The sequence below is a fragment of the Solanum verrucosum genome, unplaced genomic scaffold, assembly GCF_900185275.1.
Source record: "Solanum verrucosum unplaced genomic scaffold, falcon-dt-bn FXZP01000182.1, whole genome shotgun sequence".
Classification (NCBI taxonomy): domain Eukaryota; kingdom Viridiplantae; phylum Streptophyta; class Magnoliopsida; order Solanales; family Solanaceae; genus Solanum; species Solanum verrucosum.
The window spans coordinates 2,167,708-2,194,371 of NW_026020378.1; the positions used below are offsets into that span (position 1 = coordinate 2,167,708).

Sequence of the window (26,664 nt, forward strand, 5' to 3'; positions counted from 1 at the left end):
ACCTCAATGCTAGCTAACACCCCTCCTCTCTCTTAGATGCCTAATCACATGAAATTAGACCCCAAACGTTTAATATCCTTAGCCAAAGGTCACTTGGATGCACTCAAGCAAGCTAAATTGTTCATACTTACTGCTTTCCAACTTAATGCATCTGCCACCACATTAGCCTTGCCCGGATGGTATTGGATGGTCACATTATAATCTTTGAGTAACTCCATCCACTTTCTCTGTCTCAAATTTAGATCTTTTTGAGTGAACACATGTTGCAAACTACGATGATTCGTAAATACTTCACATTTAACACCATAAAGATAATGTCGCCAAATCTTAAGAGCAAATACTACCGCTGCCAACTCCAAATCACGTGTTGGATAATTCCTCTCATGCACTTCAATTGACGTGATTCATAGGCAATAATATTCTTCTTTTGCATCAACACCGCGCTTAACCCAGAATGAGAAGCATCATAATAAACTACAAAATCCTTACCTTCAACCGGTAATGCTAAAATAGGTACGGTGGTCAAAAGAGTCTTGAGCTTTTGAAAGCTCTCCTCATATTTTTCAGTCCATTCAAATGGTATCTCCTTTTTAGTCAAATTAGTCAATTGAGTAGCAATAGAAGTAAAGTTCTTCACAAATTGACGATAATAGCTAGTGGGCCCACCAAAACTCTTAATTTCGGTCACAGAACTTGATCGAACCAAATTCCTAACCGCCTCAATCTTTTGGGGATCTACCATTACCCCTTCTTTCGAAACTACATGCCCCAAAAATGCAACAAAATTCACACTTTGAGAATTTTGCAAAACAACCTTTGTTTCCCAAGAACACCAAGAATAATACGAAGATTATCGACATGCTCTTCCTTACTTTTCGAATAGACCAAAATATCATCAATAAAGACTATAACAAATGAATCAAGAAATGGCTTGAACACCCCATTCATTAAACTCATGAAAGCTGTAGGCTAGTCTACCCAAACGACATTACTAGGAACTCATAATGCCCATAACGAGTCCTAAATGCCGTTTTTGGTATATCTTCCGGTCTAATCTTTAATTGATGGTAACCAGACCTTAAATCAATTTTAGAGAAGACGGATGCACCTTGCAATTGGTCAAAGAAATCATCTATCCGAGGCAATGAATACTTATTTAGAATGGTTACCTTATTCAATTGTCGGTAATCTATACACATTCTCATACTATCGTCCTTCTTCTTAACAAATAAAACTGCGGCACTCCGTGGGGAAGCACTAGGACGAATAAATCCTTTATCAATAAGCTCTTGGATTTGAGCCTTAAGCTCTCTCAATTCTGTCGGAGCCATACGATATGGAGGAATAGAAGTAGGGCGAGTGCCAGGTTCCAAATGAATGCAGAAATCTATATCTCTACCCGAAGGCATACCAGGACAATCAGTAGGGAAAACTTCTCTTTTCGACACCATATGAATAGACTCAATAGAAGGAGACTCAACCTTCATATCCCAAATATGAACCAAATAAGCCAAACAACCCTGCCCTACAAGTTTCCTAGCCCTTATGGAGAATATGATCTTAGCATGCTTAGGCTTGTACACCCCTTCTCACTCTATCTCCGCGTCGCGCCAATGTTATTTAATTTGGGTCTTCTCCCGTTCTTGTGATCAACTATATTAACCCTCCTAAAACATTGAGAGGTCCTACATTTCGAAGCATAACCCTTGAATCCATAATTCAAATTCAAGGTAGAGTTAAGGGTTAAGTTTTGAGAATTCAGTCGAACATTCTAAGAAAGTCCCTTTGATCCCTTTTGAGGAGTCTTCTACAACTCCTAGTAATTTGTTTCAAGGCTCGAGTAAGTGAGTAAGAGGTTGAGGAAAATGTGTTCATGAGTCTACTTTGTCATCTTGAGATCTTTCCTAGAATGAACTATAACTCTTGAATTCATAAATCACATTCAAGAGAGAGTTAAGAAGAGAGTTCAAGAAAGCCTTTGAGTTCAACTGTGAATCCTTTGAGATCAACTATCGAATTGAACTAAGTTTTGAGGAAATAAGTCAGAGAATAAGAAGAGTCATATACATGAGTTCCATATTGTTATGTAGACCATCGAATGAAGTTGTTTCATGCCCATAATTCTGCATGAACTTCGTAAGTTGAGCATCCTTAGGAGAAATGGTATTTTCAAGTTCTAAGACTTTAAGTGTTGAGTTCATAATTCCTTTTGAGAAGTATCTTTGAGTCATTGAGTTAAACATTTCATGCCCATAGTCCCGCATGAACAATATAAGTCGAACAGTCTTAAGATAAGTAGTATCATTGAAGTTCTTAAGTTCCAAGTATTGAGTTTTATGTATGGTTACTGAAAACCTTGCATTGATTCATTCACGTCCATAATTCGGCATGAACCATATATTAAAAATGCTTTTACAAATATTTTAACATTATTTTAAGACTTAAGCTTTGAAGTTGAGTAAAGCGTAATAGTAAAGTTCATTTTCGTTAAAATGTTATATGGGAACTAAGTATTCCCAAGACTAAATGTTTTCACATTTAAGATGAGAGGAAACTGAGATTTTCGAAAGAGTTTTGAGCAAGAAAGGGAACATCGATTCGAAGAGAGCTTTTAAGCTAAGTTTTGAGTAATTATCTCAAACCAAAGAAAGAGTTTTGTTTTTACAAACACATGAGCTAAGTATATTTTGGGAGTGTATTGAGCACCGATATGGGGATGCGAGTTCATATTAACTCAAGTCTCCATAAATCAGGTACCCATCATGGGTAGAAAAGAGTCATACTTTTTAGATGATTCCTTAGTGCTTTTTAGCATAGGCGAATGGATCCACTTAGTGAGTTAGGTTCTATACCCCCGACAAGGTATATGACGGTCCTTGGTAGCGTGAGGTAAGACGTTGTATAATCACTTAGGCTCATAGTGGTGGTTGTCGGTTAGAGAAACTCCCACAAAAACTATTTTACTTTATTATATAAGCAAAATTGAGTTTGTTATTACATTTTCTTTAACGAACAAAGTTGTTTTTACTGTTTTATAAATCTTTCCATATATTGCATGTATATTGTTGCTTTATATTGAGTTGAGTATCCAGAGTTGAGTACCCAGAGTCGAATATCATATCTTTGAGTTGAGTATCTTATCTATGAGTTGAGTAAGTTTGAGTAGTTTTGAGTATCTTTGAGTATTCCTTGAGTTGAGTAAGTTTGAGAAGAGGTAAGTATGTTTCCTTTTTATCAAGTTCAAGCTTATGTTTATGTTTTAGAATTCCCCTTACATGCTCGTACATTCCACGTACTGAGCTATTTGGCCTGCATCTTTTCATAATGCAGACACAGGTATTTAGGATCATCAACAGGAGATTCGTTGATACATCCGGGAGTTTGAGTTAGCTATGGTGAGCCTCCTTGTTTTCAGAGGATTTCATTTACTTTTCAGTTTCGTCAGGATGTCGTGGGTCTTATCCCGACTTCCATCTTTACCAGTTAGAGGTTTCATAGATAGTCAGTATAGTTGAGAAGTCTGTATTATTCATTTATTTTATTAAATGTTTTAAAGACTTAAGTTGCCTATTTTATGGCGAGTTGGATATATTATTTTTATTTTAAGTTGTTCATTTGAGTTAAAGTTTTGAAAAGTTGAGTTTATTAAATTTTATTCGATTTTAAGCTTTTGTATACTTAAGTTAGTCTTCCATTTGTAGTCAGCCAGGATGAGGGTTCGCTTGGGGACCAATAATGGTTCTTAAGTGCCGGCCACATCCAGGGTGTAGACTCGAGACGTGACAAACTTGGTATCAGAGCATAGAGTTCAAGTGTCCTAGATGTCTATGAAGTCGTGTCAAGTAAGGTCTTGTTTATTGTTGTGAGGGCCCCACTTCTATAAATGAGGGACTACAAACATTTAAGAAAAGTTTTCCTTCTTTCATACTCTTAATCGTGCAATAGAGCTAAATCATAAGGATTTATTCATACTCGTGCCTTTCTCATATTCATTCGACTATCCTTCATACTAAAGATGGTGGAAAAGTAAAGTCAAAGATCCTTATGGATGAGTTGTTCTTAGCAAGAGTCTTGAGAAAGTCATGAGACTCCAAAGGGGCTTGAGAGAAGCCCAAGAGTAAGTTAAGTGTAAATTTTTAGAGTAATGCCCTCATATTTATGTGAATCGTGCATTGAGCTAAAAGCGAGTTGTACTCTTTTCCCTAAGCCTTGTTTCAACTGCGATCCTTATGAGGAGGTATGTTTAGAGTTTGGGTAAGATTTTCACCTGAAAAGGGTAACATGAATGACGAGATCATGAATAGTAGTAGTGAAAGTGCCCAGAGTTAGAGGAAAGTATGCAGAGGTTTAGTAATTCTAGAAAGGGAGATAGTGATGAGGCAAGCTATGTTATTATAGTCATACACCTAGTAAGTTGTTGATGAAGAGTTTTCCCTTATGGGTAGACTAAGAAGTTATGAGTTGTGAAGATTCTTTCATAGGAGGTAGAGTGTGTTTTAACTAGAAATGGGCTATGATGATATGTCATTGTGTTAGTGATGACCAAGTGTAAGTGGTGAATAAAAGAGCTAGAGTATTCATGAGGTGATAGTTCTAAGCTAGGCTTATGATCTTAAGGGAAAGCCCGTAATATTCAAAGTGTTATAGAACTAATTAGGCATTGATGTATAGTGAATGAGTGAATAGTACTCAAGTTGTGAAGGGAAATGTGATAGTAAATTATAAGTATGAATACTAAGAGGTGAGGATTGACTATTTGTCATGAATTTTTAGTGGGAGAGTGACTATTAACTTTGCATCAAGTAGTTGCAAGTTAGTATAGTAAGCGAGCAATCATATTGATATTCGGGTTTAGTCATAAATATTAAGCTTGAATTCGAGATGAGTGTCATGATCAAAAGAATGAAAACATGAGGGTGATGATGTTAGTCTTGATATTTGATCTAGAAGACTTGACATAGAGTAGGTGAGGAATTGAGGTGATTAGCTACAATAGTATGAGTAGTACAATGAGAGACCCTAACCTTTAGATAAGGGCAGTGAAGTGTGGCTAAGTCACAAGAGTAACAAGGGCATTAAGAGGTGTACCAAGGTGGTATGTTACCAGATGAGGTTCCAATTAAGTTATAATTTTCCATGTGTGCCTAGATAGCATAATTGAGTTGTCATGCGGAATGGGTCCATAACTTTCAAGTATTAGCTTTAGACCATAATGGGAGATGATAGTATGAGGAATCAAGTCAAGTGTTGAGAATTTCTTAAGGAGCTGGTTAGTTGGAGTCCATGGAGTTGTTAGAGTACTAAGCTTGAATGTGGTGTTATTAAACTTTAGATGGTTCCTTATGTGAGCCCAATGTGGTGGTAAAGAGTAATAGTCTTGGGATGAGAGTCCCTATAGAGAGGTATAGAACCCGAACATAAGGATTTGGGTTAAGCTTGAATATAGTAAGAGCATATCATTAGACTCAAACCTTAGTAAGAGTAACCCCGTTCTATACCTAGTCCAGTCGTCATTCGAGGACAAATGATCCCAGGGGGAGATATTGTAACACCCCAGAAATTTTTTGAGCTAAGACTCGAACCGTTCTTCGTAGTGAGTGAGATTTTTTACCAGGAATATAAAATTTCTTGAGTATTAAGGTCACTAGAGGTAGTACCTTAAGTTTCAAGAAGAACTTAAGAGAGTTCATTCAAGTCATTCCTAAGTTTTTCTTAAGTTTTGGTTAACTTCAAATGACCATAACTCCTAGTACAGGATGAGTTAGGTGAGAATCAAGATAAAAAATTAAAGCCCTTCTAGTCCTCTTTCCAACGCCACTGAGTTTGCTCAATTCCGAGCTCTGAGTAAAAATTTATGACTGATTTACTAACGACGCGCAAACCTGGCAGCAGCTCCGCGATGGCTCCGGACCTCACTGCCTGGTGAAAAATCATTCCGACTCCCTGCTCGTTTTAATTATTTCTTAAAGGGTATTTTAGTCAAAACCCTTTGGAGGTCATCTAAATTGACCTAAACGAGTAGAAAATTAGTTTTCTTAAATCAAACCCTTTTATTCACTCAAAAGATTCTACGCTCAATAAAATCAAGAAACGCTAAGGCTATGGTTCATCTTTCAAGATTTTCCTTCAAGTTCTTCAAGAAGATGATTCTTTCAGGTGTGTAAGCTTTCATAGTGTTGGGTTTGTTCGCCCTCATGCTAATCATGTTTAATTCTATCCTTGAATTCGTTTTTGAGATTGAATTATTAAGTTCTTGAGGAATTCTAGAGTTTTAGCCAATATTGATAATCTTATTGAGTTCTTGAGGTTTGTGCTTCGTTCTTTGATAATTAAGTTATCATTGAGTACCAGAGGGGAGGGTTTGCGAATAAGATGAGTTTATTGATAGTTCCTTGTGTGGGTTTCGCTGAAATTGTTTTGGGTTAAAAGAATTCGTGAAATTTGACCTTAGAATTGCAGTAGGTGTGAGTTGATTCGAGTTTGAGAGAGGAAGCAAAGATCGGGCAAAAATATGTGCCCAGCTCTGCGTCGCAGAGGTGTTTTAAACATTCAGTCCCCCAAAAAGTACCCCTCTCTCCGCGTCGCGGAGAGGATATGGAGTCCACTGTCCTAAAATTTATTTTTGCGATTAAAGATGTAATTCTATCTCCGCGTCGCGCCAATGTTATTTAATTTGGGTCTTCTCCCGTTCTTGTGATCAACTATATTAACCCTCCTAAAACATTGAGAGGTCCTACATTTCGAAGCATAACCCTTGAATCCATAATTCAAATTCAAGGTAGAGTTAAGGGTTAAGTTTTGAGAATTCATTCGAACATTCTAAGAAAGTCCCTTTGATCGCTTTTGAGGAGTCTTCTACAACTCCTAGTAATTTGTTTCAAGGCTCGAGTAAGTGAGTAGGAGGTTGAGGAAAATGTGTTCATGAGTCTACTTTGTCATTAAGAGATCTTTCCTATAATGAACCATAACTCTTGAATTCATAAATCATATTCAAGGGAGAGTTAAGAGTAGAGTTGAAGAATGCCTTTGAGTTCAACTGTGAATCCTTTGAGATCAACTATCGAATTGAACTAAGTTTTGAGGAAATAAGTCAGAGAATAAGAAGAGTCGTATGCATGAGTTCCATATTGTTATGTAGACCATCGAATCGAGTTGTTTCATGCCCATAATTCCGCATGAACTTCGTAAGTTGAGCATCCTTCATAGAAGTGGTATCTTCAAGTTCTAAGCATTTAAGTGTTGAGTTCCTAATCCCTTTTGAGAAGTATCTTTGAGTCATTGAGTTGAACATTTCATTCCCATAATCCCGCATGAACACTATAAGTCGAACAGTCTTGAGATGAGTAGTATCATTGAAGTTCTTGAGTTCCAAGTATTGAGTTCTATCTATGGTTACTGAAAACCTTGCATTGAGTCGTTCACGTCCATAATTCGGCATGAACCATATTTTATAGTCTTTTACAAATATTGTAACTTTGTTTTAAGACTTAAGCTTTAACGTTGAGTAAAGCGTAAGAGTAAAGTTCATTTTCTTTAAAATGTTATATGGGAATGTTCCCAAGAGTAAATGTTTTCACATTTAAGATGAGAGGAAACTGAGATTTCCAAAAGAGTTTTGAGCAAGAAAGGGAATATCGATTCCGAGAGAGCTTTTAAGCTAAGTTTTGAGTAATCATCTCAAACCAAAGAAAGAGTTTTGATTTTACAAACACATGAACTAAGTATATTTTAGGAGTAGTATTGAGCACCGATATGGGGATGCGAGTTCATATTAACTCAAGTCTCCATAAACCATGTAGCCATCATGGGTAGAAAAGTGTCATACTTTTTAGATGATTCTTTAGTGCTTTTTAGCATAGACTAGTGGATCCACTTAGCGAGTTAGGTTCTATACCCCCGGCAAGGTATAGGACGGTCCTTGGCAGCGTGAGGTAAGACATTGTATCACCACTTAGGCTCATAGTGGTGGTTGTCGGTTAGAGAAACTCCCACAAAAACTATTTTACTTTATTATATAAGTAAAGTTGAGTTTGTTATTGCATTTTCTTTAACGAACTAAGTTGTTTTTACTGTTTTATAAAGCTTTCCACATATTGCATGTATATTGTTGCTTTATATTGGGTTGAGTATCCAGAGGTGAGTATCCAAAGTCTAATTCATATCTTATCTATGAGTTGAGTAGCTCTGAGTTGAGTAAGTTTGAGTAGTTTTGAGTATCCTTGAGTATTCCTTGAGTTAAGTAAGTTTGAGAAGAGGTAAGTATGGTTCCTTTTTATCAAGTTCAAGCTTATGTTTATGTTTTAGAATTCCCCTTACATGCTCGTACATTCCACGTACTGAGATATTTGGCCTGCATCTTTTCATAATGCAGACACAAGTATTCAAGATCATCAACATGAGATTTGTTGATACATCCGGGAGTTCAAGTTAGCTATGGTGAGCCTCCTTGTTTTCAGAGGATTTCATTTACTTTTCAGTTTAGTCAGGATGTCGTGGGTCTTGTCCTGACTTCCATCTTTACCAGTTAGAGGCATCATAGATAGTCAGTATAGTTGAGAAGTCTGTATTATTCATTTATTTTATTAAATGTTTTAAAGACTTAAGTTGCCTATTTTATGGCGAGTTGGATATATTATTTTTATTCTAAGTTCCTCATTTCAGTTAAAGTTTTGAAAAGTTGAGTTTATTGAATTTTATTCGGTTTTAAGCTTTTGCATGCTTAAGTTAGTCTTCCGCTTGTAGTCAGCCAGGATGAGGATTCACTTGGGGACCAACAATGGTTCTTGAGTGCCAATCACGTCCAGGGTGTAGACTCGGATCGTGACAGTTGCTGACCATCTTAACTACCAAGTTAACAAGTAAGTTCCCTTTCATTTCTTCCTTTTTATTTTATTTTTCCAGTGCCATAGACCATAGTATTTTTTCAGAATTCATTCCATGTGAAAAATTGTGTAGGTAGGAACTCTTCATTCATTGGACAATTTCTCGTGTGATTATTTACGTGAATTCAAGTTTGCGTTGATTGCCTCCCTTTATTATATATTGGGCTAAGGGCGGATCTCTAAACTAAAAGTTCTAGTTAAAACATGCAATCTCTAGATCCCTTATAATTGACAACCTTAAAAAACACTAATTTAATTAATTTAAAAACACATCTTAAAAATACTAATTTATGTTTGTTTTCAATACTAAATTACAAAATAAAAACACATCTAAATTATCTATTTTAAAATCACATGCTAGTAAATATATTTTATTTAATTTTGAATGTTTTTAAGGTTGTCAATAATTCTAAAATGAAACTAATAATTTACATAGAGTCTATGAGTGATTAAATGGTTCGATTTTCACGTACTACATTATTCGTGGGGCCTACCCTAGCAAATATATTTTATTTATTTTGAATGCTTTATTTATTAAAAAGGAAAAAAGAAATAGAGAATGGTTGTATTTGTATTGTGGCGTACTTTTTGTGACCCATATGCTATATACCCTAGCAAAGACTTTAGAAGGACACTATACACTTCCTATTTTATTTAATGATATAACTTAACAGTAAATTTTAATAATGAAAACCATTCAGTACCAAGCTAGTACTGAAATATTACAAAGTAAAGGAATCCTTTATATCTACAAGGATTCCAGAAAATAAAAAATAGCATCAATCTCATTAGAAAACACAACATTGCACAACACTTTTATGACACTATACACTAGTGTTTTGGACGGCGAGAGGCGACAAGGGCCTGCCTCACCATGCGGCGAGGTGCTTGCCTTTTTTAATCGCGGCGCCAATTAATACCAAAATTTAAAAATATTTAATTGCATACATAAATATCCAAAATCTCAATAACAATAACATATATTAGCAAATTAATATATGCTATGGAGTATCTGATGCCATTGAATTCACTGTTTATGGAGTATGGACAAATAAATACTATATTTATTAGTATTAAAACTAAATTAAGTTGCATTGTTGCAAAGAAATAATTATAGAAGATTTTATTTTTTAAATGTAGGCAGTGGGCAGTGGCTTCAGTTCTTCTTCAGAAATTAGACTTCACAATAAAAAATAGAGGGACTGAGAGAGTAGTAAAAACAGAGCAAAAGAAGAGAAGAGAGATTGATTCGAGAAAAGAAGAGAAGAGAGAAGTCACGACTCATGTAAGAGAAGAGAACTCATAGCAGCAGCAGTCGCGACTCGCGTCCAGTCAAGCTCGCAGTAGCAACAGTCGTCGCGAACTCTAATTGCAGTCGAGGTATTGATTTCAAGTTTCCAGTCGCGAAATGAGAAGGAGCAGTCGCGATATCAAGTTTGAAAAAATACCCAAAAAAACCCTAATTTGGTTATTTGGCTTTTAATTATTAATATTAAGACTTTTAAAAATAATAATAAAAAAGGCAACGCCTATTGCATCGCCATTCCATGTTACCGAGTTGCATTGGCTCGCCTTTTTTACCTCGCCACGCCTCGCCGGAAATAGGCGCAAACCCTCGCTACGCCACGCCGCGCTCACCTTTAAGAACACTGCTATACACTTTCTAACACTTCTACAGAATATGTGAAATATTAACTATCAAGTTGTCTAATACACTCATCTTAACTCAAAGGTCCATTAGGGTAGATTAACTTGGATATTAAGAGGCGTTTGAGATCAAGTAAATATCAAGATGAACAGAAATTAAACCTGGATTTTTGGTAATCAGAATTATTTGGTAAATGACTTAACATAACCGCCCACCCATGTCACTAATACAATGATAAAATAGATTCAATTTTTATTTTTTTTACTTACTTAAACTTGTTTCAAGTCAAAATTAGACAAATAAATTGAAACGGAATGTGAACAATTATACAAACTTCAGCATTTGTTTAACTACAATTCTACACATAAAAAATGAATTACTTGTGATACTCATCCTTAAGCTCAATTAAACATTACTCCTAGTTTCCTACCAATTTACAAGAACAAAAAAAATCATGAAGTATCAAACTGCTTGAATGAATAGAATCGATATTAATCATTTGAAAGAGGTGAGGGTAGAGCCTTACAGTATACAGTGACGAGGGAAGAAGGCGAATCTTTGAATGTAAGTTGGTTGCCGCAGGTTGATTTGAGGTGTTTTTCCGGTAAGGATTTCCGGCAAGTGTATGGGATTAGGGCAGAGATCTCTAATGCATAGGAAGAAGAGGGGTTTGGGTTTTTGAGGGGTGGATTTGATTAAAATTACTAAATTGATCCCTTATGTTTGAGGTAGGTTTAAAATAGTTCCTTAAATATATTTTTGAACGGTTTTAGTCCTTTAGTTACAAAAAGAAAAATGTTTTTGGTCTCAGTCAAATATTTAACAAACTCTAACTATTAAATTTAACGAAATTATAAAAAAAAATGTTAAAGAGAAAAGTTGCACATAACCAACAATGACAAAATGCATTAAACCAAATTATCTTGAGTCACTTGAAAAGTTTATCGAGTATTTGTTTCAATTCGATGTTGAATTCTAAGGAGCTGATCATATTTGATTTGATTTCAAATATAATAGTCTCTCTCATGGATTTTTTATTAACGCTATCTCCAACCCACCTTTGTTTTACTCTCTATTCTCTATATTTGGAGAGTAAAATAGAGAATGCCCTCTCCAATCCCTCTCCATATTACTCTCTATACTCCATTTATAGAGAGGTGAATATTCACTCTCTATTTTACTTTTTGAATATTTTATTATTATTTTTATTACTTTCTAATTAACACATTATTTTACATATAATGTCATTAATTAAATATCTAATATTCATACTTCTTTTTAAATGTAATATAATATTTTAAAAAATATATTATTTAATATATACTAGTTTCATCCCGAATTAATAGTAATTTAATTTTTTCTAATTTTCGTCGACAATATAGTTTGATTTTATTATTAATTTTCACTATAAAGAATACACAAAATTAAAATGATAAGATGAATTTTTTAATTTAAAAATACAACACATAATTAATTTAAATACGAGATAACAATAAAATACATAACATAATAATTAAATACAATACATAACATATTAATTAATTCGCGATGAAACAAGAATCATGTCGAAAAGATGTTGAACGTGCATTCGGAGTTTTGCAATTTTTGCAGGACCGTCACGTTTTTGAAGAAAGGAAATGCTACATGATATAATGACTACATATATTATACTGCACAACATGATAATTGAGGATGAACGTGATCTTAATGCACCAATTCAAGATGTCTTAGATGCTCCAACTCCAACGAAAAAAATGGAGGTAGATGAGAATCTCCGATTTGAACAACTTTTAGCTAGACATAAATAAACTAAGGACAAAATGTTCATTTTGAACTTCGTAATGCATTAATAGAGCATTTATGGGAGTAACGTAATAATTTCAAAAATTGAGTGTTTATGTAATGTTTATGTAATTGTATTTCACTTTTATTTGAATTTGTCCATTAATTTGTATATTATAACATTTTCTTGCAATTTATGTTATTTAAAATTTAGAATAAAATATAATTTTATATCAAATAAAAATATTGAAAAAATAAAATTTTATATCACATGAAAATTATATAAAGTAATATTGGGAAAAAGAAATAAAAGATTTATATTATAAGATAAGAAAAGAAGGATGAGATAGAAATAATAATATAGTATTGAAGAGAGAGAAAAAGATTCTTTTTAAAGAGTAAAGTAGAAAATTGGGTTGGAGTTGGTTGTCTAAAAAAAATAGAAAACTCTATATTTGGAGAGTAAAATAGAGTGTAGGATTGGAGATGCCCGCTTATTCTTAGCCTATAAAAAGGGTGGAGAAAAGATAGTAGTTCTAATACCCTTTCATGTGAAATAAAATACATCGTCACAAATTTAGAAGGCGATATAATATCTCATTATTAAACAAAAAGTGGTTCTCCATTTTTCCCTCACAACTTCTTAATTTACTTCCTCTATTCTTGCCTCATAAGTGTGGAGGATATTAACCTGAACTCTATCCATTTTTATGACAAATCATTCACCCTTTTTCACTAAAAAAGAAAAAGAAAAATAAGAATATTAAAGAGAGATAAAATATATCAATTAGGGAAACACAATTTGTACGTATGATTATAAAAAATGGGAATGACAAAACGTAATTTGATTTTGTTCTTTGTTTTGGTTGTTCTAGTTGTTACCATTGAGGCACATATTAAGGAGTTTGATGAGAGGTGTGGAAGAAGCGAGCCCAACAAGCAAAGAAGGCCGCTCGACATGCCTATAACCCTAATCCTAAGATTGTTGTTGACCATCTTAACTACCAAGTTAACAAGTAAGTTCCCTCTCATTTCTTCCTTTTTATTTTATTTCTTATTTTTCCTGTGCCATAGACCATAGTATTTTTCAGAATTCATTCCATGTGAAAAATCGTGTCTTCATTCATTGGACAATATCTCGTATGATTATTTACGTGAATTCAAGTTTGTATTTGTTACTCCTCCGATTTGAGTTGATCGATTTAGAATCTTTTGTTGCTTTATCCTCCATTTTGCGTAACACTGATGGACTTCAGCTCTGGAAGAGACTAGAACAGAGGGGAGGATAAAGTAAGACTTTAGAAGGACACTATACACTTCCTTTTTTATTTAATGATATAACTTAAATGTAAATTTTAATAATGAAAGCCATTCAGTACCAAGCTAGTACTGAAATATCCTAACCAAGGACATTCAAGGGGGAGTTGCTCGAATAGTAAGCACCACTCACTTCACTTTCATCCCAAAGTGATGAGATTAAATCACAAGGGAGCAAAAAGAGAGGGAGCTTGTAGGGAGGGATAAAATAAAATAAAAAAGTTGATTAGAGACATTGTTTTATTACAACATTGTCCTCAACTTCTATACATATACATGTAATTGTTTTGTGATAGTTAAAATCCTCAATCAGGCGTTGGATGTTTTTGTTATTGATGAGTAAAAAGTTAGAGGTTGCTTCCTTTATTAGTATCGTGTGTAACTAATTCATAAATATGAATCTCCCAGAATAAGCATCTAAAAATCAACAAATTTGCATGTTGAAATAGAAAGTGAATTGAGAGAATTCCTCAGCATAAAGAAACTCACCAAAGAAACAAGTGGGGATGAACGGAAAACCTGCAATCTCTCTATGCCTCTGTGGACGCTTCATTGCAAAAAGTTCTATACAACTCCCTAAATAATCAAAATAAAAGAGAAGCAAAGTTTGCTTTGAAGTACCTCAAATTTACATTTAAGATTGCACAGAATGTTGAGAAACAAAACAATACCTACACAATAGTCATAGCCATGATGTATATTCATCAAGGTCTCAAGTCAATAATAAGTCTTATGGGGTTCAACTAGGAGAAGGGTTAAGCGTAAAACAAATTACGGAACATTCTCAAAATACATAATATAAAATGAAAGGAATACAAATCAATACAAGGTTGGAGTGACCCAAATTGGTGGACAAACATGACCGAGTGACATGGTTATAATGGGGTTCGAAGCTGTGCCATTTGCTAAACTAAAAACACCCATATCCAACCCGCTCCCTTCTACTTAAGATATATAGTATAAACTCCAGCAGCAGACACCTTAGTACATTACAAAACAAACTGATATGCCAAATTTATAGAACAAAAAAAGCAAAAGCCCTGGATGCCAAAAATATACAGAGCAGAAATTCAACAGCTCTACAGAGTAAAAGCCCAAGAAGCCAAATCGCTTATTAATAGCTAAAATGGATCAGACCATTGGATTTCCAATTAATCAAAGAAAAAGCCAGGCAGTTAATAACTGGTTATAATAGCACAATGGCTATAACTAACTTAGAGACCAGCTCTAATAGATTCAGAAAGCTACACTGTGCACAATATAAATCTTAATGTAGCCGAACTTATCAAAAGCTACACTGTGCACAATATAAAACCACGACTTTTAAGAGAAAGATAAAATTCACAGACACCATAGACGAATGATACAATTTGTTCTAAGAAAATCAATCAAAAAAGAAGCTGTATTTGACATTTGAGATTGCAAGGAATGCTAAAAAGCCAAATAACACATACACTACAGTCATAGCCATGTGCGTATTCATAAAGTTCACAAAGCAGCAATAAGTCTTATGTGAGCCAGTTTCTTATCTTGAAGAAGTATGAGTATAGTGATAAGAAGTTACATAGTACCAAGCCACTTCAATAGGCTTGGTACTATCACCCATTTATTATGCAAAACAAACATCATCTTCAAGCATCATACGTAGATTAGGATAGACGGTAGAGCATGAACATCAGATGACTTGTTCTCTCCCTTTATTTCTTCTTTTCTGCTAACCAATTTCAGTTCCGAACTTATTATAAATCTAAACATATACATAAATATAAATATATAACTTACGTTGCTCAACAAGAAAAAAAGGCTTTTGCATAAAAATAAATTATGAAACATTCTCCAAATACAAATACATAATATAAATAAAAGAGGAAGCAATACAGATCAATACAGGGTTGGAGTGACCCAAATTGGTGGACAAACACAACTGAGAGAAACACCGTTGTAGTGAGCCTCGGAGCTGCCATTTGCTATGTTATAAACACCCATATCCCTGCCACCCCCTTCTTCATAGAAGAGGTATGATTCCACAAAATCATCAGTATAATAAATATGATTGTGCTTGACTCCTGGAAATTGAGAAGCCTGTACTGAGATAGATGCATTAGCACCCAAAACAAGAGCTTTGTCCCCTACTTGCTTGGTTTCCCTCAATTCTCCAGCGGCTAAATCGACCTCAAAAACTCCAAAATTTGTTGTCTCATAAGTTTCCTTACTATCATTGGGATAAATTGGTGTTAATGAAATCCTCATGCTGCTATCTTCCCTGATGGGCGCTCTACTCTGTACACCGTATCGAATAATTGCAAATAATGATCCCATTAATTCTAGGATATAGAACTCGTCTCCCTTGTGTTGAGGTGGTAAGATGGCTACTATTTGAGTGTGAGTGGTACTAGAACCAGGTACATCATAGACTAACACACGACCACACCAATCAACTGCATAAATTTTTTCAGTATAATAGACCAGATCACGATGTATGTGTTTATAGGGAGAGTTTCTGTTGTCAATCCTGGTCCATCTCAAATCTCCTGGCCTCCAAAAATGGAAGAATTTCATATTTTCGTCAATCACAGCGAGAATGTAGTTCGATGTATGAGAAGGACTAGCTGATAAAATTGCTTTGTGAAAAAAAGTCCATGGATAGCCTCCCTCATGGTCTTCATAATCTTTGGTGGTATTTGGATGGGGCAATTCGATCTCAACACCCGAGAAGGGATGTAGCAGGCTTGTTTCACTCTCATCTTTCCCGATTGTGATTAGCCATCCCATAGACTCTAGACATCGTTTTTCTATGGCTTTCAGAATCCTCTTGTTTAAAATCATGCCACTGTAGAGGCTGAAGAATTTTCGACAGGAATTGTCTTTATCCTCCTGATCCTCTGCTAACATCAACCACGAAATTCTAGGCATGTCACTGTTGAAATTGTCCTTGGTGGCAGCACATTGCCAAGATTTACAGACGGCCGCAAAATTATGATACTAATTTGGGTTCAACAGACACGTAATACTTCAATCACATGGCAGATACCACGTCATTGCTGAGCTGGAAGGTCACACACCATTAGCATGACTACTATTTTGGCGGGAAAAGTAGTTAGAATCAGTTCCTATGTTCATTTCTAGTATTCATTGTATTTTCCTTTAATTCTGATTAAGTAGTATTAATAGGAGTGGATAGTACTTTAAGGCATAATTTGAATGTGATAGCTCAATATAATTTTCATTTCCCCTCTCATTCTCTCTCAATTTCTCCCCTGTTCTTCATCCTTCTCTTAATTCTTCTTCTTTCTTCTTCTTATCTGCATTTCACTCTCTTGATTCCTTAATTTTGGTATCAATTGGTATCAGAGCCAGGTTAATCTTAAGCTATGGGACCACGAAAAAATACTGAAATTATTTCTGAAGCAGCTGAATATAATGTCCAAGAGCAATTTGAGGATTTGACAGCTCAACAGTTGGACCTACGTTCTGTAATGGATGAGCGACATCAGGAATTGAGGTTGAACATGGATCGTAGACAAGTAGTGCTGATGCGATTAGACCAATCATTGAAGGACTCTGTTGATGGGATGCGACTGCACCAGCAAGCCAAGGAGAGAGATGCGGCTTTGAGTTCAAGTGAACCGCTACCAACTGTTGGTCATGGAATTTTGGGCCCTAATCCGTTTCATGTTAGTAACCATCGTAATCACAATTTACTTTTTCCCCGTTTCAATGGAGAAAATCTAAAAACATGGTTGTATCAGATATATCAGTATTTTGCTGTAGATAAAACTCCAGTAAATCATAGGTTAAGGCTGGTAGCCATGAACTTGGAAGATGAGGCTTTAGCTTGGCATCAAGCTTACTTGCGGTGTAGAGATCCACCTTATGTAATTGGGTGGGATGAGTACTTGAGGGCAATAACTGAATCTTTTGGGGATGATTTTGCTGATTCTATGCTTGAACTTAAGCAACTAAGACAAACTCGAACAGTAAGGGAATTCCAATTTGCATTTAGTAGGCTTTTAACACAGTGTAATCTCACTACTGCCCAAGCCATTTCCTGTTTCTTAGGTGGATTGAAGGATGAGTTGGTAGGGACTATACTGATGCATGAACCACAAACCTTGTCTAAGGTGTTTAGGTTGGGTAGATTAACGAAAGCTACTCAGCTAGTTAATGCTAGATCTCAAAATAGAGCATTGGAACTACAAGGAGGAGTTGTTAAAAAACAACATCATGAGACACTTGTTACAAGGCCACAACCTATCAATTATAATTAGGGGACTCGATTGACTTTGCCATCTTCTACTGGAGGCAGACCTAGGAGAACTATCTCCCCAGCTGAAATGCAAGCAAAAAGGGCTCAGGGGTTGTGTTATTTTTGCGATGAGAAGTACAACATTGGTCATAAATGTAATCTTCCTAAACAATTATTTGTTTTAAAGATGGACAATATCGAGTTAGAAGATCTAGTACCTGAACTGGAATCTCCAGTTAATGGTAACACGTATGGGGAAGCTGAAACCATAGTCGATGGTACTAATCCTTTGATTTCATTGTGTACCCTTGCTGGAATTCAGGGTGCTCAAACTATTCATGTGAAGGGATATAGTGGTAAGAGACTAGTTCAGATATTACTTGATGGAGGTAGTACACACAATTTTATTGACAAATATTGTGTGAAAAGGTTGGGATGTACTGCTGTTCCTACTCTCACGAGCTATGTGAGTCTTAGCAACAATGCTAAGGAGACCACAACTGGAGTAGTTAAGGACTTTGGGTGGATGCTGCAGGGCATTACTTATCAGTCAGATTTAATAGTGTTCCCTATTGGTCGATATGATATTGTTCTGGGAGCATTGTGGATGAAGACATTGAGTCCAGTGACCATGGACTTTATATAACTTACTATGTCCTTCAATCACCAAGGAAAGAAACATGTACTTAAGGGGGTGCATGAAGATTGTAGGCTGGCCAGTTCCAAAGCTGTGAACAAGTTATCAGGAGATGAGGTTGAATTATTCATGTTACAAATGTTGCCAATTATGAATGGGGAAATCGTTATGGGACAAAACTTTGCCCTACAGTTATTGAAGGAGGAAACCATAACATCTGAAATTGGTGTTTTACTTGATCAATATCATAAGATATTTTCTGAACCTACAATCTTACCTCTTCCAAGGGGTCCATTTGATCATAAGATCCCTCTACAAAATGGAGCCAAACCTGTCAATATCAGACCTTACAGATACTCAGCTATGAAGAAAGATATTATAGAGAAGTTGGTCAATGATATGCTCCAACAAGGTGTTATTCAGTATAGTAACAACCCCTTCTCTTCTCCAGTGGTGGTTGTGGGCAAGAAGGATGGCACATAGAGATTGTGTGTAGACTATAGAGAGCTTAATCAGTGCACGATAAAGGACAAGTTTCCTATACCTATTATTGATGATCTTCTGGATGAGCTGACAGGAGCAAGAGTATTTTCCAAGGTGGATCTGAGATCTGGTTATCACCAGATTAGGATGGTAGTTGATGATGTCCCTAAAACTGCTTTCAAAACTCATCTTGGTCATTATGAGTTCCTCGTTATGCCTTTTGGCTTAACTAATGCACCTTCTATATTCCAATGTTTAATGAATCACATTTTCCAACAACATTTAAGGAAATTTGTATTAGTGTTTTTTGATGACATTCTGATTTATAGTAGGTCATTACAGGATCATGTTAACCATTTGAAGTCAGTTTTTGACCTTATGATCCACCGTCAGTTGTTGGCGAAGCAATCAAAGTGTGTGTTTGGGGTTTCAATGGTCGAATACTTGGGGTATTATATTTCCTATGAAGGGGTTTCCACTGATCAAAAGAAGATCCAGGCTGTTCAGAGTTGTCCTGTTCCTATTACCCTCAAACAACTAAGGGGTTTTTTAGGTCTGGCAGGTTATTACAGAAAGTTTATTCAAGGATATGGAATCATTAGTAGACCGCTCACTGAGTTGTTGAAAAAAAGACAATTTCATATAGTTCGACAGTGCTTTTCAAGCTTTTATGGAGTTGAAATCAGCATTGGTTGCTGCACCTGTTCTTGCTCTACCTGATTACTCTATTCCATTTGTTGTTGAAACAGATGCTAGTGGTAATGGCATTGGTGTTGTCCTTATGCAAAATGACCACCCTATTGCTTTCATTAGCAAGGGTTTATCTGCATGCCATGCTGCTCTATCTGTGTATGAAAAGGAATTATTGGCCTTGGTATTTGCTATCACCAAGTGGGCCCACTACTTACTTGGTCAACACTTCATTGTTAAAACTGATCACCAAGCCTTGAAATATCTATTGGAGAAAAAGCTACATACAGATTCTCAGATTAGGTGGTTGGCTAAACTGTTGCCTTTTGACTTTGAAATTCAGTATAAAAAGGGTAAGGAAAACCTAGTTGCAGATGCTTTATCTAGGATCCAAGGTGCAGAACTTATGTCCATGATGATATCTTCAGTCCAAGCTGATTTATGGGATGAGATCAAAAGCTAGTTGGACTACAGATCCTACATTACAAGTCCTTATTCAATCCTTGCTGGTGCAACCTCGTAAGCATTTCACTTGGCTTAATGCACAGCTGAGACGAAAAGGGAAATTAGTTGTTGGTGATGATGCTTCCCTTAGAACCAAAATCTTATCACTATGGAACTCTACTCCTGCTGGTGGGAATTCAGGCATTGATGCCACTACTAGGAAGGTCATGACCTATTTCTATTGGAAGGGTATTCGATCAGATATAGCTAATTTTGTACACAAGTGTGATGTGTTCCAGAGGAACAAGTATTATACATCAACTTATCTTGGTCTACTCCAACCCTTGCCTATACCTGCTTTGCCATGGACAGATATATGTATGGACTTTATTGCAGGACTCCCTAGATCTAACGACAAAACTGTTATTTGGGTAATCGTTGATAGATTAACCAAAACTGGTCATTTTATTGCCTTATCACATCCCTATAATGCGCAATCTCTTGTTCCTATCTTCTTGGATAACATTTTCAAGTTGCATGGTTTCCCTGCAACTATAACCAGTGATAGGGATCCTATATTCATTAGCAACTTTTGGAAAGCATTTTTAAATGCTCAGGGGGTGTCCTAGCAGACTTCTACAACTTATCATCCTCAGACTGATAGTCAAACTAAGGTTTTGAATAGGTGTCTTGAAACCTATCTCAGATGTTTTTGTACTGATGCTCCTGCTGATTGGGTTTCTTATCTAGCCTTAGCTGAGTGGTGGTACAACTTTAACCCACATTCTGCTATTCACTCTTCTCCTTTTGAATTGTTAAATGGCTATCCTCCTCCCTTACATCTTCCATACTTGCCTGGTGACTCTGATTCTGCTGCTGTTGAGGATTTTATGCTCAACAGACAGTTTAAACTCGAGTTGGCTAAGTTTCATTTACATCGAGCCCAACAAAGAATGTGTGCACAGGCCAACACTCATAGGTCTGATAGGCATTTCCAGGTTGGTGATTGGGTTTATGTTAAACTTCAACCTTATAGACCATCTTCCTTGTCTATTTTTCCATATCACAAGCGCACTTCTCGATTTTTTGGTCCATATCCCATTGTGGAGAAGATAGGTGTTGTGGCATACAAACTCCTCATCCCTCCTGAAGTGCAAATCCATCATACTTTTCATATTTCTCAGCTTAAATTTTGTCATGAACTTCCTAGTACTATAGTACACCCTCCTATCATTGACTTATCTAGTCTTTATTGCCCTGAGCCTGAATATATCTTGGAGCGCCGAATCGTGAAGCGTGGTAATAAGGTGGTTGCTCAGTGGCTTATTCAGTGGTCTGGCCTTGATCAATCTTATGCTACTTGGGAATTGGCTTCTACATTACAGATTCAGTTTCCTTCTATCACCCTTGTGGACAAAGGTGCTGTTTCACAGGGGGGTATTGATACCAATTTGGGTTCAACAACCACGTAATACTTCAATCACATGGGAGATACCACGTCATTGCTGAGCTGGAAGGTCACACACCACTAGCATGACTACTATTTTGGCGGGAAAAGTAGTTAGAATCAGTTCCTATGTTCATTTCTAGTATTCATTGTATTTTTCTTTGTATTTTCCTTTAATTATGATTAAGTAGTATTAATAGGAGTGGATAGTACTTGTAAGGCATAATTTGAATGTGATAGCTCAATATAATTTTCATTTTCCCTCTCATTCTCTCTCAATTTCTCCCTTCTTCCTCATCCTTCTCTTAATTCTTCTTCTTTCTTCTTCTTATTTGCATTTCACTCTCTTGATACCTTCACTTTGGTATCAAATTAAGGTAGTCCTCAATAAATTTATATGCTTAACTATTAGAACCAGCAGATCATATTGAAGCTCAGACCAATTCGACAGACTTGTGCTTAATATCGGGAATCCTCTAAGGTTTTTTTGTTTTGGTTGAAAAATCCTCTCAAGTTAAAGATACACAAACCTTATAACACGCCGTATATATAATTGAAAGAGATATCCTAATTCCTTTTTACTTTCTTAAACTCTGTGTCAATTCAAAACATATAAACTTCAATATTTTTGTAATACAATTTTCTACACATAAATAATGAATTGTTTGTGACACCAATCATTGAGCTCAATTAAATATTACTCCTAGTTTCCTACCAGTTAGCAAGAAAATAGAAAGAGCCTTATAGTATCCAGTGGTGAGGGACAAAGGACACGCTTTTAATGTAAGTTGGTTTCCACCGGTTGATTAGAGAAGTTTTTCCGATGAGGATCCCGGTGAAAGTATGGAATTAGGGCAAAGGTTTCTAATCGGGGAGGGAGAAGACGAGTTTGGGTTTTTGAGGGGTGGATTTAAATTAATATATATATATATATATATATATATATATACCAAATAAAACCGTTTAAATGGTTTGGTAAAATTTCAAATAAAATTAGGATGAGATAAACTGCGTTTTGTAAATTAGGTTGTAAAATCCTACTCAATACTCCCTCTTCCTGCTCCGTTATCTAGTTTGGTAGTTTTTTGTTACTAAATCTATCTAATTTCTCCCAAAATTACTTTTTTTTTTAATAGAAATGTTGTTCATCTCTCTTTATTTTACTTTGTTCATCTCTTTTCCTTAACCTCATATTCTTAGCACATGCTTCTTTAACCACACCATGGGATACATAGTCCTTTCGGTTCCCTGACATGATAAAGATCGGAAAGAGATTTTCCTTTCGGGAGTCCCCGAGTGACCTTGCAGCTACTTGAAAATATATACTCACACTCTTTGTACACAAACACTCACTCTTCTTTTTTTATATAAAAAAAGTAAATATGTAAAACTTAAAACTTTGAGAAACTCTCAAACTAATTTCTGTAATATGCTCTGTTTGCTTTGTTCTTCACTCTATCTTTCTTCTAGCAAATGGTCTTTTATTTATTGCTGAGGATCCGAATCTTAAATTCGGATTTTAAATTTCGAATAAGCTTTCTTCACCTGCCGGGTGCTCTTTGGGCCCCATCGTCACATGGCTTTTGAAAACTTTTTCAAAAATAATTGTCCTCCTTTTGTTTTTTTTTGGGTAGTGGAGTCTTCTTTATAGTAGTGGCTTGTGATGTCATTGCTTACATATTCTTTTTTGTCTTTTCCTCTTGGTCGTCACTGCGTGCGTATGCTCTATGTGTCTAGGTTGTGTAGTGCAACGGAGTCGAAACTCATTCCTGAGTCATCGTCTTCATTTGGGTCTTGAGCAAATTGGTCTAGAGATGGATTGTATTCGTCACTTCTACTTCCCGAATCTTTAGGATCAGAATTTACTAATTCTAGTTCTGGATTTGGGTATTCCTGTATAACTTCTTTAGTCTTCTCGCTGAGTAACTTGTAAAGAGAACTTTGTATTAATTTTTCAATCTTTTTGTCTTTTTTTTCTTTTTAAAAGAAAACCTTTAGTTTTCCTACTTGTCTCTGCCCTTGTAGTATTTTTGAAACGTGCTGGTAAAATTCTCACACTTTTTGGCAAAGTGTCAGCCATTAACGGATTTGATAAGTCTTCACCTGTTACCATTTGAACGGGACTAGTTGTACCTTTAGCCGATACAATAGCTCATTCTACATTCTTTGGGGAAGGCACACCCGTCTTATCCATTTTGGAATGAGATGTAGAACTCTTTTGTTTGTCTGATTCTTTTAATGGTATGGTCTGGTTGATATCAAATTGCAAAATCTTTATTCTTTCTTGCAGGATATGAATATGTTGGGTTAATTTTTCTTTTTCCTTTTCGAGTCTGTCAATATTTTGATTATGTCTCCTAAAACCTTCTATCATTGACGAACAATGATCACAAAATATGATTTTGTCCGTGTCTTTCTTGATGTTGTATTGTATGAACGGACTTGTGGTTTGTCTTAATGCTGGACTTATGAAAGAGTTTGGTCCCAAATTTCCTCTTGCATAGTCTAGGGCATCGTTTAGATCATCGAATCCTTTGAATAGGGGAGTGGGGAAGTCTTTTATAGAACTTATTACTTCTGTCCATGTCTGAAAAATGCCTACTAGTCTTCCTTGAACTACCACATAGAATTTAAACTTCTTATTTTCATTTTTCTCAGTAAATTAATGGCTTAATGAATTTAACACTGAAATGAAATAGTTGTTGTCTCTTGGTATCTTGTTGTAGGCTATCCACAGATTATCTATCAAGCATCGTTGAGGTCTATCTATTTTTTTCCCTGGTTTTACTCGAAAACTTAGGTTCGATGGTGGATAGAATATCAAATTCTGTTTTCCAAAATATAGTCTTTCTATGCTTGGGGTGTTTAGTCTGGCTTCTTCCAATTTTGTCTGAGGTTTAAACAAACTGTTTCTCAATAGAGTCTGTAAATGTAAGTCTTTGTCTTTTTGGCTTGTAGCGCTGCTTGAGTTGGAAGCTCTTGCTTCGTCTTTTCCTGTATCCATATTGAAACAAAATAGTTAGTTTTAATAAGCCTGCTAAGTTGATCTGCTAAAGAATTATCCTTGCCTTTTATATGTTCTAGAGTAATATTGTATATTGAAGTAGCCTCTAGAAAATTTAACCATCGTGTTTTACTACTACTTTTTCCATTTATTTTTTGGTGAAACTTTACAATGGCTTCACAATCAGTTCGTACTAAAATTTCTTTTTTATTTATAATGTATAATTTAAAATTGTTTAATCCGTAAATTATCGCTAGTATCTCTGCATCTATACTGCTCATATTCCCTTTTTCTCTGTATTTTCCACTTTGATAAGCACATATCTTTTCATCTTTTTTGTCTTCATATTTGTTTTTCTTTGTTTTTAAAACCACTCCCCATCCTTCTAAACTTCCATCTGTTTTCACTATTGGATAATCTGTTTCTAATGGGAGAGATAGGTCTAGTATGTTTTTAACCATTTTTAATTTCTGAATTAATTTTATGTCTTCAGTATTGAAAGTTTTTTGTCCATGTATTCCTGTTTTTGAGTATAGAGGTCTTGCTACTTTGCCTAAGTCTTTTATGAAGTTTCTTGCATAATTTAGGATTCCTAAAAAATTTTGTAAGTCCTTAGTGTTGTCTAATTTATCTGGCATATCTAAAACCTTTTTGGCTATATGAGGTTGTAATTTTATTTTACCATTTCCAATTTCTACTCTTAAGAAATTTATGAGACTTTTGCATAACTCCATCTTTTTCTTAATAATGATTATTTCACTGTCTACGAATAGTTTAAATACTGTTTGTAAATGTCCTAAGTGTTCTTTAATAGTATGACTAAATACTAGAATATCATCTACGTATACTAGAATATAATTTTTATATTCCTTAAAAATATTATCCATTTTTCTTTGGAAAATTGGATGGGCTGTCTTTAGTCCAAATGACATTCCTAACCATTCGAAGTGTCCTTCTTGACAAGTAAAAGCAGTCCATTCTATACTGTCTTCATGCATTTTAACTTGCCAATATCCAGATTTACAATCAAACTTGCTAAATATTTTTCTTCCTTGTATTTGATTTATTAGTTCTGATTTGTCTAGTAGTTTATAGCCATCCATTCTGATATTGTCATTAAGTCTCTTATAATTTATTACCATTCTAGCCCTTCCTCTTACTATTTCTCTATGATTTCTTACCATAAATGCTGCTGACCTATGTCTTGAAGTTGATCTTCTTATTACCCCTAATTTTAATAATTCTTTTATCTGATCTTCGAATTTTTCCAGGTCTTCGTTCGTTGATTCTATCGATGCAGTTTTAACATTGTATTCAGGGTTGATGATGTCAAGTCTGCAAGTTATGTGATTGGCTTCCAAGTGCTTCAGGGGTCTTCTCCAACTATCTCTAACTTGTCTAGAATAGAAATTACTTCATCTAAGTCTTTCTGATTTTTTATTACTCCTATATATTGTAAACATCTTTTGAAATTGTAAAGTTCTATATTTATTTCTATTAAATTATAACTTTTTTCTATATGCGTATCTGAGAGGCTTATTTCTAATAGTTCTATTTCTTCAATTTTTTCTTCTTTATTTATAATGTGTATCTTAGTACAAGTGCATTCTTCTCCTTTCTTGCATTTCGAGGTATTTGTATTAGGCTTATTTTTAAGATATCTAGATCTTGTTGGAATGGATTCAGTTGTTATTACGGTTTGGATAGTATTTTTAGAGAAGATTACTCCGTCTCTCGTAAGGAGACAACTGCCATTATTATGTAATAGGAAGTCTAATCCTAAGACAAAGTCCACTCTAATATTTAAATCTCTAACCCATATTTTTTCTAACTTGTACGTGGGTTTATAAAAGTCTGCACATGTGTTTAAAAAACTTATTTGTGCATTACTAACATAATGCTTATATACATTTGAAGATCCATCCATTTGCATGGCGCTTTGTGGTTCTGAAAATTCTTTTATTACATCTAAAGGCAATATTCCTCTATTTATTATACTTTTTGTACATCCTGAGTCTACTAGAGCTAGGGTTTCTATTTCACAGTCATGAATCCTTATTCTAGTTAGTATTTTTATGGTATTA

The 26,664-nt window shown here is 35.1% G+C and overlaps 2 protein-coding genes across 3 annotated transcripts in view; both read right to left on the reverse strand.

Annotated features, from left to right (window-relative positions):
* The window catches only part of LOC125838522 (nuclear ribonuclease Z-like), a 28,638-nt gene extending 17,492 nt beyond the window's left edge, over positions 1-11,146 (reverse strand). For both annotated transcript variants that reach the window (XM_049517571.1, XM_049517570.1), the window contains exon 1: positions 11,057-11,146. The gene's annotated coding sequence lies outside the window, so the exon portion shown is untranslated. The remainder of the gene's footprint in view (positions 1-11,056) is intronic.
* A 4,364-nt stretch (positions 11,147-15,510) lies between these two features.
* Positions 15,511-23,689, reverse strand: LOC125838874 (putative F-box protein At1g65770). The gene is made up of 3 exons (XM_049517895.1): positions 23,569-23,689; positions 21,958-22,050; positions 15,511-16,613 (listed from the first exon to the last, which is right to left on the reverse strand). Exons 1-3 carry the CDS (start codon positions 23,687-23,689, stop codon positions 15,511-15,513), a joined length of 1,317 nt encoding a protein of 438 aa, XP_049373852.1.
* Between the last annotated feature and the right edge of the window lie 2,975 nt (positions 23,690-26,664).

Bases quoted from the DNA above. Each gene is read 5' to 3' on its own strand.
- LOC125838874 (XM_049517895.1), bottom strand. From the start codon at position 23,689: ATGGTAACAGGTGAAGACTTATCAAATCCGTTAATGGCTGACACTTTG. The intron at 22,051-23,568 runs GTTTTCTTTTAA...AAAACCTTAGAG, and splicing joins GACAAGTAGGAAAACTAAAG to GATTCCCGATATTAAGCACA. The intron at 16,614-21,957 runs CTACCTTAATTT...TGAACCCAAATT, and splicing joins GCATATAAATTTATTGAGGA to AGTATCATAATTTTGCGGCC.